General features: G+C 44.3%; 1 protein-coding gene across 1 annotated transcript in view; it reads left to right on the top strand.

The window, feature by feature from the left end:
- The first annotated feature begins 15,193 nt into the window (after positions 1-15,193).
- The window catches only part of LOC138253339 (uncharacterized), a 37,397-nt gene continuing 33,342 nt past the window's right edge, over positions 15,194-19,248 (top strand). Inside the window, exons 1-4 of the mRNA XM_069205788.1 lie at positions 15,194-15,367; positions 15,460-15,558; positions 15,706-15,834; positions 15,959-16,348. Of these exons, the coding sequence (XP_069061889.1) occupies positions 15,349-15,367; positions 15,460-15,558; positions 15,706-15,834; positions 15,959-16,348 (637 nt within the window). The 5' untranslated portion in view covers positions 15,194-15,348. The remainder of the gene's footprint in view (positions 15,368-15,459; positions 15,559-15,705; positions 15,835-15,958; positions 16,349-19,248) is intronic.

Consider the following 19,248-nt stretch of genomic DNA (forward strand, 5'->3'; position numbering starts at 1 on the left):
TCCCTTTTGATCAACTTCCAAAGATGCTGCAAGCATACAATTTCCCCCTCATCTGAACTTTCACTCTCCCATACATCGTTTATTCCATTCTCACTGTGTAACGGGAATTGGTGTACTGTGTCATTTTGGTTCATTCCTTGACCCGCGACCTGTTGAGGAAGCATTACTTGTTGCTGATTCATTGGTGCTAAGGGTATTTGCATTTGCTGATTAGGTACCATAGGAAACTGCTGTTGCATTGGCTGCAACTGTGCCATTTGTACACAGGGCATTTGCACCTGCTGTGGTTGTACGGGTTGTAAACTCTGTATCTGATTTACATTATTTTGGAAATTTGGATTTGGACCTCTCATTTTCGGTCCTCTCATATTCTGAAATGAATTGACATCATTGTTTTGCTGACCTACACCTTCCTGCACCAACATTGGGCACTCCCGTTTCCAATGCCCGACGATTCCGCACGTGTGACATGGCATTACCTTCTTCATTGCCTGTATACCATTTGGAATCACAACAGTATTTAAATCAGGACCATTATTCACAAGACCTCCTCTGATCTGTGGCTGAAACATAGCATTTCCCTGCTGTTGCTGCTGCAGCAACTGCTGTTGAAAACCTTGCAAACCTTGCAAACCTGTCTGAGCTGCTCTAATCTGCATCACCATCACCTTCTCTTTCAACCTTTTCTGTTTTGTCTCAATCTCAACACTGCAGTACTTCAACACTTCATCGATCGATTTTGACTGCCAACAAATCAAATGCATTTTATTCATCTGGCTGATTTCGGGTCTCAATCCTTCCACAAATTTGAATACAAAATGGAGCATGTCCTTTGCCTCAATGGTTTCCGTACCACTGTAATTTTTAAACGCTTTCAACAATCTCTCATAGTATGCATGTATCGACTCTTTAACTTCTTGTGATGTTCTGTCAATTCTCTGCCAATCTACATTCTTCGACGCAACCTTTGTTTTCAAATGCTCAATCACCTTATGGTATAAACTCATTACCGTAGGCGATGGTGCACTTGTGTCCCTATCTCTTTCTGGTTCACTTGTTGGCCAACCTACAGCCCTTTTACAATCTTCCCACAAATCTGCCGGAACCACAATTTTGAATAAAGTATTCAGGTCTTCCCAAAGACATTTTGCGAGTTTCACAAATCTATCTGTTTATTGATACCATTTGATCGGTTTCTCTCTTAATTTAGGGAAATCATCCATAAAGGATTGAATATCGCACCTGTGCCACGGTACATGTACAAGTTTTCCCCCTGCTGTTTCTCTCATTGGTAATATGGTTATCAGATCATCATTCTGTTGTGTTTTCTCATTCTGGTCTGAGGTACTTTCTTTCTTCTTGTCCTTTTTCTTAACCCACCTGCATTCCCATTTGTCTAAACATCTCCAGACCTGCGCGCTCTGCAGTATCTCTTTAAGGTGTGTTTTCATCCCTGCAGATCTCATGTGTTCAAAATCTTTTGTCTCAAAGTCTAACCTGTAGCTTCTGCTCAAGTGTTTGGTTTTACCTATGTCGACTTTGTTTCTGTCTGCAATTTCTTGTAACTTCTTATGTATGCTGCTTACTTCTCTTGTATTTCTAGGGCACATGTATCTCAGCTCTTCTTCTGTGTATGATTCTAACCTGTTCAGGCCCCTCGTTCCCTCTACTAGTTCATCTGCTTCCATGCCCAGTCTTATTCTATTCAAATATTCTTCTCCCTTCCCGCTGGGTGTACTCTGTGGGGAGTTCAGGCTGTCAACCACTGTGTTAACTGTTGCACGTTCAGTCCCATCAATGTAGCACTTACATCAACTGCTACTGATGGTTTCTGTAACGTTTCTGTTTTTGAAGTTAGCGGTACTATTAGTGGTGGACCTGACCTTACCACAGTTGACGGAGCACAAGGTGGAATTGGACTAAATTCCAACAAGGACCCAGATCTATTTACCAGTGTACCTACCGGAGTTGTTTCTGGAATATTTTCTATGCATCTTCTCCCTGTCTCATTTTGTGTCATTACCCCTTGGTCGCATACATTCGGCTTTGCCTGTATATACAATGGTACTGGCAGACCTACAGTGATAGGCAGAGATATTGCGTCTGGATTCTGTCTGTTCCCCGAATTCTGTGGCATGTTAATTCCCACATTATGGTTCATCATTGCTGGCATACCTAACTGGTTTTCTGCTATTTGAGTGTACCTCAGCACTTCTTGTATCTGCTTTTGAGGCATCAAAATTTGTGTTGATTCGGCTTGAATCAATGTCGGTCTTTGATTATTCTGTTCTCCATGCGCCATTAAATTAGAGGTCATTTCCAGATTATGCTCATCACAATAGCGCCTTTGAACCTGCGGCTGATAATCATTGACTGGTTTCAATTTAGGCACATCAGGATATATTCTCTGCACTTGTGGTATTTGTGGTGTAAAAGGCAAGTCAGGACTACTTTGCCTCTGCAATATTCTCAAATTCGGTGTTACGGTACCCTGTATTGGTTCTGGAGGGGCAGTGCTAGTGCTTGAGCCATTTTCGCTTTCCACATTTGGTGGCGGGCGATCGTTTAGCAATTGCATAATGAACTCCTCATCGTCTGATTCGTCTGACCTTTTCAAATTTCTGTTGTTTTCTCTATCTCTGGACTGACTCCTGTTTGTTTTATAGGTAGCTTTCCTTCCTTCCTTCCATCTCTGCTTCGTCGGTAATTGCTGGAAACAATTTAATTCTCTGCAATACGTCTGATCTCCAAAACTTTTGAGTACTATCCCATCTAGCATCCGCTAGAGTCTTTTCTACTTTTCTCACTCTTGTTTCAAATTTCTTCTGTTGTTGCCTTCTAGCTATTAGCTCCCAAATTGCTAATGCTTCAAATTGTGCTGGTCTTGGAGGTACTTTCATGTCGTATAGTGCGAATCTTAGATTCTCCAAAACTCTTAGATTAAACGACCCATGGATAGGGAACGCTACACTTCCATGCTTTTCTGTTAATTTGCACCATTGCTTTAGCCAAAGACATGGTGTGACACCCTTTTCTTCAATCACGATGTAAGCTGGTGTACCCTCAGGCGGTGTTTATTCTCCTACGTTTGCTTTAATATATACATCTCCCCTTAAGGCACTCTTGAATGCTTTGAAAAATGTCATCTTTCCGTCTTTTATTTTTCTAAAAAAGAATGTAATCAATAAGTGACTTTAATTCCCGGAATACTCTTCGCTTGCCTTTCCCCACCAATTGCGCTTCACGGACTGCGTCCAATCCGTGCGCGACCCTTCTCACCAACCAACCTATCCCAGCGCGGCTCCTAATGACGTCACACCCACACACTGCGGCTGACAAAGTCTCGCGGCTTGTCCTCCTTCATTCAGCTTCACTCAAAACTAATTTCTGCAATATATCGCGAGCACTAACTAAAAAAAGAAATCAAATCTGTCGGTTTAATGCAGGAAGGGTAATACAATCGCTTTAGAAACCTTAGGGATTTTTCACTAGCCTCGGCAGTTATTCCATCTTTCTCGGTTTTCCCACTTTCGCAAGCAAAATTTGACCCACAAATTTTACTCTCAACTGATCAATTAACTATTCTAGCGCGCCTTATAATTCGTCAAATCTCAAAGTCGAAATTTTCTTTCATTCCTCAATATTCATACTGACTTGTTGACCACGCCTGATCAACCTATTAAACCAAACAGATTACAACATCAATCAAGTGTCTCATACACTTTTCAACATACTCCGGAGTCTCTTGACCTCGCAGGGCCTGTCTCAACATCAACAACCACGTGGACAATTTTTTCCTGCACAAAGCGCTATACACATATGAAGTTCGACGACTTCCCTACTCTCACACTTTGGAGTATCACTCCTCTACAATTTTGATTGGAGTTCGTAACCCCCTAAAAATCCTCACAAACTTCACAAGTCATCTGCGGCATAAACTGTGCAAGCACGAAACCCTAACTTCACTCATACTGTCACTAGGAACACCGAAAACATTCTCACACCTCCATTTTCTCCATTCGCAAGCTCCGAGATTCCGGGAAAGTCATTGGGGATTTAGGGCATCATCATCTCTCCAACTTGTTTTATCAAAGAAAATTCTAACTTCACTCCGTCTATTGTTGTGGGGTCCCAAAGGGCGAAACCATCAATCTCTGCTACCATCTACTGATAGCGTGTCCAGCCCTTATAAATTACTTGTACTTGGACACACTGGAGGTCGGTGAACATTTTAACAGAGTTGGGCTCTCCTCATCCAAGAATAGTCAGATCACTCAAATCAATAATCAAGAACCATTATGATCAACACCCAACACTCAATTAATAGATCAAAATAACACATTAGTAATCAATGACAGTCGGTACTTTGACGCACCATGACCTTTCAGTCATGAATAACCACACCAGTTTATTAGAAGTCAATGAATTTATTTCCCTATATTAACAAAGCTAGCATGATATAAGTGAGTCTCAAAATCAAATGGTATACATATACGAACATTACTATCTGTCCATAGCGGCGGAAGAAACGCAATCTACGCAAAATCTGGATTATAATACACTCAGTTATAGAAATGCAAATCACTAATATAAGCAACTGAATTTGACTAATTGCATACATCGGTCAGCATAACAAGATTTCAATTCAGCATGGTGCATCAAGTGAATGTCTCAACTAACCTCTAATTAGCATTGGCATGTGGGGTTTCATGCAAAACGAATTTAGTTAACAGAAATTTAGAAAACTGCTAGCTTGGGCCCTATCAAAATAAGCAGTTGGTACCTAGGAAGGAAAACACAATGCATAATGCAATTATCCTTTCATAATTACCAAATACAATCAGCATTCAAGAAAAGCCTTCGTCCTTCAGGTACCGGTTCGATCAGCATGGGGCAGATTTCAAAGGGGCAAAGTTAAGGGCAACTTTCCTTGCAGCAGCAAGGAGAATGGGGCAAAGTTACTACATGGGCAAGATGAGGCAAGACTAAAGTTAAAAGTCTCTAGGGTGAGAATTCTTAAAGTCTCTTTCTCTGCGACAGAGAAAAGGCATCAGAGGGTCGCTCAAAATGGCTTCTTGAATCAGGCTTCAAAATGGCATCGAAGAAAATGGCTGACTTCTCTTTGTCCGGTGGTTTTAAGTAAGAAACATTCCAAATTCTTCAGGGTCTTCCATTGGAGGGTTCATAGGGTTGCTTCAATTTGACCAATGAATAGTGTCTTTCTCCTAGTACTTATTTGTGCATGCATTGTCCTTGGAGCCTTGGAACACAAGTTGCAACAAAGTTTGCCAATTAATTTTATCTTAGTGCCTTTATTGTCTGCACCTGCAGGAGCTGACCTTGCATCAAAAGGGATGAAACTAGCTTAGCACGAAACTTTGAGATAAGTGTATTAGTCATCTCTACTGGAAAAACACAACCTTAAAGTAAAATAATATGTCTTTGTTATTACAAGTGAAAACCACGCAGTTAAATTTGAGACCAGGCAACTAGGCCAAAGCCTCTGCTAAATTTAAGCTAAGCATATAACAGTTTCAACAAGAAAATCATAGAATACATTTGCAATTATGACGGATTACTACATTTTCAATTCTTCATGATTAATTAAGCTTGTTTATAATAATGGCGAACTACCCCGTGGGCACAATTTCCCACGTACATTATTTTTCTTTGCTAAAATTCACCCTACCTTATACGATTTTGATTACATGATATACAAATATTTGTTAGTCCTTCTTTTTCTGCGTCATCAATACCATCACCTTAAACACCATGAATGTGCACTGAAAACTCAAAGAGTTGAAATGGGGGGGAAATAAAGGTTTCTTTCAACTTAGGTATGGGAGGAAAAAGAAGAATATAAAGAAATGTACATGTTGCCCCAACAGGGTAGTAAGGTTTCTACTCAGCCCCTTCCCCAAAATGCAAGACAGAGCCCCACCCTCCACTTCATGATTTCTCTTTGTTAGAACTACTGGGGCGGTCGGATAGCCGCAAGCGTCTGTACCAGTCCCCGCACCCGGTGACACACCTGACGGAGCCACACTCCTCCTGAAGCGTGGCAGGAAGATGCAGCTCCACGGCAAACGGCCTCCTGGGTCGTCTCCTGGTCTGCTTCATGTTGATTCCCTTTCATCGTCTCCTGCTCTGGGTCACAGCGAAGGGGGCGGTTCCCACCATCTTCTTCAACTCCAGTCGACCCTCAAGTCCAAGCCTCTGTTCTTCCAGTCTCTCAGCACTGTTCTGTCTTAGCTTAGCCTCCAGTTGCCACTGCAAAGATGCTGCATCCAAATCTGGCCCCTATTTTCTTCCTGACGCCACGGTCAGTACCCGGAAGTTATCGTCTAGCTGCTCCTCCTCTTCGAAATGTAAACTGCCCTTAAAGGGATGGTATTCGTCCTGCCGAGGAGAAGAGGGATGTATAGATCTTGCATTCTCGGCGATTGGGCAGTCGCTGACAGGTTCTTAACTGCCTTCATGGAAAACTAAAGAGACATGATTCACAAAGCCATTTTTAGACATAAACCTACCTTTAAGACCAAAATGGCTCAATTTATAGGGAAATTGATATTTAGGTGGCCGAAATGCATTTACTGCATAGCCTAAGTGCGCAGAATTAAACAGTAGTAAATGCCATGCAAAAGGTGGGGTGGAGGCAGATCGAGCCAGAAAAACCTATATACAAACTTGTGTAGCAGGGACAGTGGCACAAGGGCTCATTTATATGAGGAGCCATCTGCACGTCAGTTATGAATGGTGTCTACTACGCTGCTGTTTTTCTCCAACTTACTGCGTGTAAATTCTAAACTGCATAAATACCAACTTACAAAAACGTTACATGAAGGTGTCCAGGTGTACGACTGGCTATCGGTGCAGCTTTCCAGGTGTATTACTTGAAATGTTATAAATAATAAAAAGTAGTAAATCTATACCTGTTCACAACATTACTACTATGAGTGCATATTTGAGTGACTAGCAGAAGTGACGTATCGCAAGTTGTGAGGAGGAGCAGTAAGGTTGAAGGTTCACGGCCCGCAGATGGCTGGCGGTGCTGTGGGAGCTGTCACCAGAGAGAAAGAAAACAGCAAAAGAAAGATGTAAAGGTGGCATGGCAGTGGCAGTAAAACCACCTGGTGAGGCGGCGAGCCATAAAGGTCACAATGGCAGCATGTACGGAACAGAGCGGCTGAGGCTCAGAGGCCGAGAGAAGGAGACAGGAGAGGCTGAGAGCATCGGAATGAAAGCCACCCAGAGGTGCCCTGAGGCACACGGAGCAGGCACGCAGGGCAGTTCTCTAGATCTCAAAACCATGCCACCCGATACTGCCTCCCACCTGCCTGCTGAGTCTGCGCCAGGTGCTGGGAGCTGCCAGCCCCCATTTCAGTGAGTCCTCGAGGCACTGCTTAATTTGTAAATAAAAAGGTGCCAGTGCTCAAAGCCCTCCTCTTAAGCACACGGCTGCTGCAATTAAATCTGCGATACTGAGGCAGCCTAATCCCGATGCCATCTCTGACCTCTTCTATCCATTTAAAGCCACTCCCTGCCTCTTCACCTCACACCTGCAGCTTTCTACTTTCTCACTTTGTGACGCTTTTTCGTTTTTCTCTTCATCCGTCTTTCCCAAACGTGGCTTTTGCTCACCGCAAATGTTTGAGGCAGAAGACTAAGCGCCGGCCCTCAAAAATAAGTGCCGCTGCTCAGCACCGGAAACAACAAGCACTGCCTTGAGGCCTAAAGGCAGCAGGCTTGAAAGCAGAAGGCGGCGAGTGGAGGTGAGCCGTGGGAGGGGAAGGTAAAGCTTAGAGTTGAAGGACTCCACTGCGTAGAGCAGAAGCGGTCGGCATTAGGCCGCTGCGGCTTGCTCTTGCAGGGGGTTCGCTTACCTTAACTGTCCCTCCATTTGCCCTGTTACGCTGCAAATAATATTAATACTGCCACTGGTCCAGCATCACCTCTTATACCTTTTACCAGGAGCTTTAATGAGAGCTCTGGAGGCCAGTTGAGGAGCGCGGGGGTCATCTGTCCATTGGCCCTCATGAGGCCTAAATCATCAAACCTAGAAGGATTCCAAATTGAGCGTGCTTGTGCCCCCATTCACCATCCAATTTCAGTGCAGTTTAAAGGGGTGTGGCAGCCCTGATGGGCACAAAAGGCATAAAAAAGTGCCTTGAAGGAGAAGTGTGCAATAACAGGTGACTTCTCACAGGATCATGGCGAGGCCAGAGACTCAGGAGCTCAGGACCAGGGCGAGACCAGGGTGAGTGTTTGCAAAATTCTCTTTCCGGTCTCACCCCAACTATTTGCGTAATTAACCCGTAAGCCTTTTGACAATCTTGCTGGCTGGAGGTGGGTGTTATATGACTGGTGTAGTGACAGCTGCAAGCCCCTGGGGTTCGCAATTCCTTTGCAAAATCTTCCTTCCGGCCTCCACTAGTTTGCTATAAAGCGGGCAGCAGACTCCACTGATACAGTAACAAGAAATTGATTTGACCCATCTATATCTAAGTAACACAATAACTACAAAAAAAATAAGATCTGGGCATTTGCTTCCAGGAAGGGCATGTATGAAAACTAAATCTAACCCTCTATGGAGCAAATTTAATCCATCTATGATACTGAAGGGCAAGAACCAAATTTTTACCTTGTGGAAAAAAGAGAAGCCTTCCCAAGAGGCTCTGAATTTTGCTTTGACCTCCTGTGAGGGGCCAGAGGGGGCTCTGGAGCCGATGGTCTCGGGGAGGGCAAGCCCTGAAGGGGTCATCTTACCCTCTATTTCCGGGGGAGGAGTCATGGCAACTACATCACCCTTAAGAGCTCACCTCGCAAAAAGACCAGGGCAAGCTTGGGGTGCCCATCACCATTCCTTCTACTCTTTTCTCCTCAGTATATACTGAGTGAGCCCCTTTTTTGTTGGCCCCCGAGGTGGTGGCTAAATGCGCTCCATCCACCTAAGAGTGCTTCACCCAAAGGAAGACCAAGGGATCTCGGGATACGGGATCACGGTATGAGGACTTTACACTTGCAGATCTGGATATAGACTTTTGCAGGAAATATGGGCAACATAATGAGGGACATAATTTGAACCTTGGGGGATCCCGCCCCTACCGTTATCCACAGGGCTGCAATTTTTCAGTAGTATCCTCACACCATCAATAGCTGTATTCTCATCTGTCTGTAATGCCATCTCTGGGTGTAAGTGGTAATTTGCCAAGTGAACCCTGTGACCAAGGAGTTAAGGTCTCTGCATCATCACACAGCCTAGAAAGACTTATTTCATCAATCTTAATTCTGTTGGAGAAATATATATGTGGGTCTGACTCTATTTTTGATATGGTGACAGCAATACTGAAAGAACTGACCAAGGATGATAAAATTAGGGGGCTAAATAAAAAAAAGTCAGTTCCCCTGGAAGTTTTTCCACCTCTAGTTAGAATATCTGAGAGTTCAGTCGTATTGTCCCATGTTGACGCTAATACCCGGGGAGGCACACCGCAGTGTAAAGAGCTAACTTAAAAAATCAGATTTGGTTAAAAGCCCTGTGGATTCAATTTGATTCATCTTTAACTCTTTTTCCTCCAGGAGGGGGCGGGCAGGAACATTTACTTCCGCTGAACAGGAAGTATTTCCAAACTTCAAAATGCATTCTAAGCAAGTGAAAAGTACTAAGGTGACTTGCCCCCCCCCCTGTATTTTAAAAATAAGAGTAAAAAATGGAGAGGGTTGAAATTACCTAACCGCAGAATAACAAAGAGAGGACAAAGGAAAGTGAAAATTAGGGAAGAGGCAGACTCCCGCCAAAGAGCAGAGGGGCTAATCTAATCTGTTTGCCCAATCGCCCTGGCGGAGGTTACTGACTCTGGATCCAAAAGACTTTCAAATGAGGAGACAGAAGATGTGTCAGTGACTCCGTTCGATATTGCACAATGTCCCAGGTCGTCATCAGCATTGAATCTGATGGCTGCTCCCTTGTGGACTCAGTCTTGAAGCAGGGTCACACTGGACTACCTAAATTAGAAGAAAAAAATCCTCTCTGGTGCTATGTGAACACATGCACATAGAGTTCTTGCCTCTCTGTGATGTAGATATAACTCTGAACAGATCAACTTTGCTTCAATGTTTTCTTGAGTCTGAGCCTTTGAGGCTAATTGAAAGTAGTGATATTGATGTGGTTTCTTTGTTGTACTCTAAGTCAGGCTTTAAATCAAGGGGGACCTTTTATTTTAAGCTTACGGTCAATATGATTTTACGAAACGTTGTATGTTTGCAATGTTGGAGCATTGATGTACCATTTCAGGGAGAGAAAGGGAGATATGCTGATAGGGGGGGTCTCTCCATAGGGTGGCAAGGGGTGTAGCGGGTGGTAACCTCTTTTTCGGTCCTCCAGTAGTAGGTCCCCAGTAGATTTCCAGGGGCTGAAAGAATCTATTAGAGGGAATGGCAGGCAGGTGTCGCTTAGGCAACCAAGAAAATTCCCTGTTCAAAATCTAAATGATGGCTCTGATGGCTGGGGATGGCTGCCTGGTATTTTAAATGAAGTGCATGGGGTTAGAAACTCTCCTTGACTTTATAATTAACAATAAGCTTAAGGATGTGTCTTGGAATGCTGAAGGGGTGAAGAACTGTGGGAAGGAACTGCACTTTTTGAATATATTAACAGCAGATGTTATTTGTCTCTAGGAGAAACGGTGTGACAGGGAACTACTGTGCAAGGATTACTATACACTAGATTGTAATACTAGGCCATCTAGGAGGGGGCATGCAAGAGGCGGGTGTCATGCTTGCTGTCTAATAAGCTTGAATGGAAGTATGAATGTATAGAGATTCTAGTAACTTGTTTCTTTGGCTCTAGCCTTGTTTGCCTCTGTTAGGGCTCTGGGCACTGCTCCTCCTCTTTTACTGGTTAATACCTACATTCCTTCTTATGTTGCCAATGATGCTCTCTTGTATGGTTTTTTTTCCTTACTCAAGAAATCTCTTTATAGTGAGCAGCCCCCCATGTAACATTAGTGGGAGATTTCAATGCAAGGTTTCTAATTATGCCTTGTACCTGTTACCGAGGTTGAAAAAGAAGAAGCCTTGCAAATCCCTCGAAGCACTTTTCTGCGAATTATAAGATCACATAAGAGAGGGAAACTCCTACTCAATCATTTGAGACGTAATGATTGTATCATAGCAAACAGGAGGCTCCCCTTGTACTTCCCAGCATCGTACAAGCATACCCCTTCTAGGAGTGTGGCAATTATAGATCATGTGGTGATAGGTTGCTCCTCATTCTTCTTGTTAGGTGACTTAAAGATTATAGACATCCACCTTAGCATTCATAGCCTGCTAGTCCTCTCCCTAGATTGCAATACGTCACCCACTGGGTCATGGAAGTTCGATGGGTCACTATCCAAATTTGATAAAAAGACAGGGAGGACTCAATTGGACCATAGAATGATTACAGGTTTGAAACATGCAATAGAAATCACTCTTGAAAATCTCGAAGCCTGTGTGGGGGTCGAATTGGAAAGCTTCAATATGTTTTTGAAGCAGGTGCTAGCAGGGACCTCTCAAAAACCTACTAAGAGTAAGTTCAAGGCAATTCCCCGTCAGTAGTAGGAAGGGATACCTTTAATCACCATATTAAAAGTGACAGTTGTCCCGCCCCGGAAATGACGTCATATCCGGTGGCTGGGACTTCCGGTGTCCCAGAAAGCCCTCCCCGGAAGTGACGTGCATGGGGGTGTCACATTGTTTGTGAACACGTGTTGTTGGCTGGTAGAGCCACCCTTTTTTTTTTTTTTTTTTTGAAATGCTGCATATAAGGAGCTGGTTAGAACCGGCTGTCAAACCGCAAACCAGGGCTGAATCAGTTTGCCAAGGCGCTATGAAGAGATACAATCCGATCGCCAGAAAAGCCGTCTCCTCAGGGGCCCTGAACACTATTGGTAGATATTACCGGACCCTCGCCCCTCGTACGATGGATGAGAATGCACAACAGGGTTTCCCAGACACCCGGGATACCGATGTTACAGGTTTTCAAGAGGAACTTTGCCATCGGCTTGAAAAGCTTGACCTCAAGGATGTGTCGCCCTTGATATCCCCTATTAAGGGGTCCGGCAGTGACAGCGATGTCTCGAAAGATGGATTAAGCGGGGCATCTAACATCGTAGACATTGAAGTTGAAGAATGTGTACCACCCCCGAATTCGCCCGTCTATGAAGACATGGGCTTCCAGGAGGACCCCAATGCAGAAGCCTTTATTTTACAACCATCAGGTGTGAGTTCAGGCGCTGTTTCTGTCCCAATGGACCTCTGCGACTCCCAAGATTTCAGAGGAGCCGCTGAGTGTGAAGCGAATGCTGAGGTTAGTAAAGACATTTTTTATTTTATTTTTTTTATGCCTGTATACTCTAATGTCATACTTTTAACTAATAATGTGTCTTGTGCTTTCTGTTTGAACCCTAGAACATAACAGAAGAAAGAGAGCCTCTAGAAGGGTCAGCTCCAAAGGTTAACACCGTAAATTTTTTCTGCTTATGCTGTTCCAGACAGTCTGAAAGTATTACAAGCCAGAACAAAGAGCCTCGTAAGAAATGTGTTTGCACCTACACTAGCCACGATCTTGAAAAGGAAGCTCCGGGCGTCCCCTGTGACAACATATGGCCGGTTAAAGGCTTTGCAGCTGCCGTTGTGAACGCGTGTGTTAAAAGGGATTATTATGACCTTTGCTACGGGCATAAAATTAATGACCCTCAACAGGAGGCTCACGAATGTCTATACGATGCATACACTGCAAGAACAATTCGTCACGTTTGTAACCGGATAGACACTTATCGGGTATATAAGCTGTTAAGGGTTGTGTATGGGCTGTCTGCTGTGAAGAAAAGTGTCCACTGTGACATGATGAAGGTCTTGGCTGCGGCTGTCCTTGAGATCCGATACGCTGCAGAGCCATGCTCAAAACTCGACCGCATGCACGGGTTGTGTCCCCCCTTTGACAAACGTATGGTAGAACGGGTTATAGAAAGACGAATGTGTGACATTTATTATAAAAACAGAAGAATGTTGTCTTTAGCCCCTCGAAAACTGTTTTAAATAAATAAATAAAAAAATAAATAAAAAATAAATTAAAAAAAAAAAAAAAAAAAAAAAAAAGTAGACCATAAATATGTTACTTAACGCTCCATACTTACTCACTTTTAGGAGGGGATTCCGGGTATCGAGGTGCAAGATGTCTATGAGTTACAACCGGGCTACATCTGTATCGGGAGATTGATTTTTGTGCTGGTTAAAGAAAGAATAGCTGAAATACAGCCTGTGACTCTGCGATGTCTGAACATTTCGGAACCTTCTGCCTTGTTGCAATGTAACTGCCATGAGTGTATCGCCAAGTGGTGTATCAATGGCCGGCTAAACGCATCTCCGCCTTGTTAAGTTAATAACGCCGGTCCCCAAAGCCGTCCTGGGCTCTGGGGACCCGCGTTATTAACTTAACAAAACGGCTCCCAGAGACCTGCAGGTCTCTGAGAGCCGCTTTGTTAAGTTAATAACGCCGGTCCCCAAAACCGTCCTGGGCTCTGGGGACCCGCGTTATTAACTTAACAAAGCGGCTCCCAGAGACCTGCAGGTCTCTGGGAGCCGCTTTGTTAAGTTAATAACGAGGGTCCCCAAAGCCGTCCTGGACTCTGGGGACCCGCGTTATTAACTTAACAAAACGGCTCCCAGAGACCTGCAGGTCTCCGGGATCCGCTTTGTTAAGTTAATAGCGCGTGTCTCCAGAGGCTGTAAAAGCCCGGAGACAGCGTTATCAAGTTAGGAGATCTCTTCTCGGAGGTCGCGTTGCCTCCGTGAAGAGATCTCCTAACTTGATAACGAGGTCTCCGAGCGTTTACAGCCTCGGAGACCTCTGCCGGCAGTTTTTTTTTTTTAAATGGGCTTATTAACAACGCGGCTCTCAGAAGCCGCTGGGGAACACCCCAGCGGCTTCTGAGAGCCGCGTTGAAAGTTTAATTAGAGAGAATGCCGTGCGTGTTTCAGCGCGGTATTCTCTCTAATTAAACCATCCGATCGGATCCCCAAGACCTCGTGGGGTTCCCATGGTCTCGGGGATCCGATCGCTTGCCGCCAGAGTGCGGCATTTGTTTGTTTTAAAAAAAAAAAAAAAAAAAAAAAAATAGTAATGGCGCGAGGCCAGGTCTGTGGGCCCTGACCTCGCGCGCTAGGGCCGTAGGGCCCATACAAATATAAAAAAAAAAGAAATAAAAATGAATAGCGTTTTGGGGGCCTTGGGATTGGGGCCCCCAAGGCCCCTTAGGGCAGCATTTAAAAAAAAAAAAAATACAAATACAAATATGAGGTCCCTGAGCACAGGGCTCAGAGACCCCCAGGCCATCATGTGACAGCCTTTTTAAAAAATACAAATACAAATATGAGGTCCCTGAGCACAGGGCTCAGAGACCCCCAGGCCATCATGTGACAGCCTTTAAAAAAAAAAAATATATATATATATATTTATTTATTTATATATATATATATATATATATATCTGTGTGTGTTTGTGTGGCAAGTGTGGACAGGGGTTTAGGGGCCTACAAGGTCGTTTTTTTTAAAAGCATATAAATAAAAAAAAATATTGAATTAAATTAAAATAATAATGATTAAAAAATAACTATCCCTGCTAAAAGCTTTTCAGACCCCTCAAGTACCACAGCCCACTCACCTTAGTTCAGGATGGCTTTGGATCTGATTTTGTTGCCTTGAAAAAACCCAGGACCTCACACATGCTGCATCCACATCCGGCCATTTTCTTTTTCTTTTAAAACAAAGACTGTGTGGTGTTGGAATTGGCTCAGCTAGGAGTTTAGACTGAGCTCCGCCCCCACACATGGTTCACAGCCTTGTTCAGCTAAGGTGAAAACCAGGCCTGGATCCTAGGATCCACTTTCCAGTCTATGTCTTATAGAGACAGTCCTAGAGGTAGTATTATGCAAGAGCGCCACCATGTGGAATTTGTTTATTAAACCTTGTATAGTTTTTGAGAAAAGTTTTACAGTTGTCAATATGTATTTATACTTACAGAACATAGGGATTCAACAATTTGAATCTTGATAGATACATTTTTTTTTTTTTTTAAATTTTTTTTTTTTTTTTTTTTTTTTTTTTATTTATAATTTTTTTTTTTTTTTTATTTATTATTATTTTTTTAAATTTTTTTTTAAATTTTTTTTTTTTTTCTTTTTGTCCTACCCTTGTTGTGCTTTTATGAAGGGTTCGGACGTAGAAGATGAATTGTGGTATGTTTAAAGGTAAATCTGTCTCTCTTGTACACAGGACTGTCAAGAGTCTGGGGAACCCCCTGTGCAAATGGAGACCGTGCAGCAAGGTGAGTTACAGGACCTTGGTCGTTCTGAACGACGTTGTCAGGAATGTTATTTTTTTATTTTACTTCTAATGGGCACCCATGTGTTTGCATAGGTTATGATGCAGAACTCAGGTGCGCGATTGCCTCTCTCCAACAAATCCTCCATGTTCAAGAGGGGTCAAGCACCTTGTCACAGGATAACGTTTCTGCAGGTATATATTAGGGGTCTTTTTGTACCCCCATTGAAAACCTAACAGGGTCTAACAATCAGACCTATATTTGGTCATCTCAGTGAGTTCGTATAGTCTATGTATTATATTGTATGTGTTACATTATTTTTTTATGTTTTTTATCCCGAGGGGCTCCTATGGATGAAGCGAGCCGGGATATGGATGGAAAGCTTAAAAAGCAGCCCCGCAAAAGGAAGTCCCCTGGTTCTAAGGACGGCCCGCCCATTAAGAAGGGACCCTCAAGCCGGAAAAACCATGGTGAGTTTAAGAAAATGTAGAGTTTGGTGTATACAGTGCAGCGTGTGTCTAAACGTCTTTCCGACCCATAGGTATAGCCGCTCTAACTAGCCCTAATCTATATTTTGCTATCTTTACGTCCTAGAATCATCACACCAGAGCTCCGGAGACGCCTGCCCTCAGCCTAAGCCGCGGATGTCATCTTTAAAGGTCTACACTGGGACTGTTCAAAACCCCACAAAGTCATCGGTACTCGTGAGCCAACCCGAGCACCGAGACCCGCCCTGCAACATCTCCACATCCGTCGCTCCTGGACCAGGTACAACTCATAACGACACCACATCATCCATCATAAAGGGAATACCTAGTACAGCGGGCACTTCTGCAACAACTATCCACGGTTTGGGGTGTGACCATCCGGACATTATCGTTCTTACAACGCCAAGCGCCCAACTGATTGCACCTTGTGAAGCCTCTGGAGGGTCCCCAAAACAGTGCAGCAACCCTAAAATAAATCGGCTGTCCTTAAAGAATCGTAGGAAGAAGTTCCAGAACCCTGAGCAACAATCTGGGCCTCTAGACCTGTCTTTTAAAAATTTTGTTGAGGTACAACCGGCTCCCCCTAGGGTCCAGAGTTCTAATACCGGCGTGCCTGGCCTCGACCTAACCTCTCCAGGGTGTACAACTATCCCCGCTGTGTTATGTGACCCCTCCATGGAAAATGATCACCCTGCAGAGGATCCCTACTCCCACTGTATAGAGCTTCTTAAGGCTCTAGCTGGTACTACCCAAAGTTCTGAAGCCCCGGCATCCCCATGTCTGATGTCCCCCGATACACCCCCGGGGGCATACGACCCCACCAGTCCTGCGCCAAGTGCCCGTGCGCAATGGTCTTCACCATCATCATCAATATACCCCGACAGCAGTATAGGGTGTAGCGGAACGCAAAATCAGAGTTTTGGAACACCCTCGAGCGATGATCAGGGCTCTCAAACTCCTGGATGTTCACACTGGAATCCTGTTTTTACGTCCCGCTCTGATCCCTCAGCCGTGATTGGGGGTGATAACAACGGCCGCTGTCCTATAACTGGGGATGCTCAGGGAGTTGGCAATCACCCCTCTAGTGTCACAAGTACTGGCCTTGAAACAAACCTTTCAAGCCGGGCTAGAGTTCTAGACAACTACGTTAAAGAAATCCATCATTCGTTCAGACAGTTAAAATGCCAACTCCATCTAAAAACTTTAAAACTATGTAAGAACGACGGTAATAGAGGGGCATCCAGAGCTAGCATAAAGGCTTTAAAACAGCTGATGGCTCGGTGTAGAAACACAATGGCCCAAACTTGCGCTTCAACAATTGTGGCCATGGGTAACATCCCGTCATGACTAGGTGAGCGTACATACCCGGGGAATGTTAGAACTACATTTACCAGTACAGGGGGCCATAGGTCTAAATATGAAAAGAAGCCCCAGCACCTGCTTAGTAGAGCTCTAAGAGTTTTACGAGCGCTCAATAGTCAGAGGTCATGTCAACCCCCAAACCCTGCACCCATAAGACCTCAAAATATAGAGTTAGGAGGTGCTGCTGGTCTTTACAGGCCGTCTGGGGGTGGCGGTCCGAGCCGTCTCAGCCTTAAGCAGTCTGGAGGAGCCCCGTCCGAAGTCGGTGTAGTGTCAGTGTCACCATTTGTAAACAAGCCAGACATTGTTCAGATCGGCGGGGGTCGTTTACCAAAAACCAGATGGGCCCATAAGAAGCCAGAGTGGCTTGGTAGCTCTAGAAAACGCAAGCTGGTAATAAAAAAGTTAAAGAAAGCCAGACTCTGCGTTACCAGAAGGTCTAAAAACACACCTACATCTAACCACACCCCTGGGAGCTCTCCAACAACCAGTAATTCTCAAACTGAGGCTTCAGAACCAGTTTTTATGGAAAGTGTGAGACGGTATAGTCGTGTTGTAGAGCGGTTTAACGCTACAGAACACTATGAGGAGTTTAGGTTCGTTAACCTAGATCGCCTACACTCCTCAGATCATGGCATCATAGCTATACATCAGGCTGTGCAAACGCTGATCGAACGATTGTTACACGATGTGGGTCCTAATGATTTCTTTCAGATGCGTTTTCAGGGACAGGGTCTCAATAGTCCCCTGTTCACCAGACGGTCATCTCGGGATGTGTTTGACGCTGTAACGTTTTTAGAAAACCTATCTAAACTTTTACAGAGCAAGGCTGAATTACTGGCGTACGGGTCCTTTAGAATCATCTCCCTCGTTGTTAGGGGGCGCGAGGGGGGTGCTTCCAGAGCCTTAAAGAGCGTTATGTACAGTAAAATCATTGACAAGAAATCACGATGGTTGCTCGATTTTAATACCGGAGCTACCAACATGTGTCTGGCCGCAAGCATTGCAGGCTTATTGATGGACCGCTCTACCCCAGACGCCGTCATTATGGCGATGGCTGTAGCAGCACATGAGGCGCTTCAGATACCGACTGACAAAATGGTCGGTTTTGGGGATCTGGGACTTTTTGAGAATCACTTCGCCGTGACGGTTAAAGTTCTATACCATGCTGGTTCTTGGAAGTACTTCACTACCAATGAAGGTGTGAAAAACAAGACCGTGTATGTGCTACACCATGAAAACCACTTTTACGGTGTCTTGAACCTGAAGGGTTTTCTAGGCGCCAAGTATGTGTGTGAGCATTGCGATCACATATACAACAACCGGACCAAACACCAGTGTGAATTACACTGTAAAATGTGTCAGAGGGACGGTTGTGTCAATGACAATGCTCTGAAAGTGAACTGTCCAACGTGCAAGCTGTTTTGTCGGTCGCAAGACTGCTTAAACACGCACATAGGCCTCGCCCAATGTGTTCTTAAAGCCGACTGTGGGACTTGCGGCCGTTATAAACCTGTCGATCACAAATGTGAAGGTATGCAGTGCCCTAGGTGTACAGCTCCTTTTATAGCCGGAACAACCCATGAGTGTTACATGCTCAGAAGTCACTACCAGAAAAAAACAGAAGACTATATCGTATTTGACATAGAGTGTACGCAAGAGACGGGGGTGCACGAACCAAACTATATTTACGCCCACCATCTAACCGGTGATGGGAGCTGGGAGTTTGAAGGTAGGGCTTGCGTGAATGATTTCCTCCTCACATTTATGCAACCCCGATACCAGGATTATACATTTCTGGCTCACAACTCCAAAGCATATGATTCTTTTTTCATTATCAGGGACCTGATACATGAAAAGCTTCCCGTTAGTCTCATAACCCAAGGTTCCAAACTAATGCTGCTTAAGGTTGTGCCTTTTGACATTAGGTTCATAGACACCTTGAATTTTCTGCCCATGAAGTTGAGCAAACTGCCAAAAGCCTTTGGGTTTGAAGGCTGTAAAGGTTATTTCCCACACTTTTTTAACACATGG

This window comes from Pleurodeles waltl, chromosome 1_2 (assembly GCF_031143425.1).
Source record: "Pleurodeles waltl isolate 20211129_DDA chromosome 1_2, aPleWal1.hap1.20221129, whole genome shotgun sequence".
In the NCBI taxonomy this organism is placed as follows: domain Eukaryota; kingdom Metazoa; phylum Chordata; class Amphibia; order Caudata; family Salamandridae; genus Pleurodeles; species Pleurodeles waltl.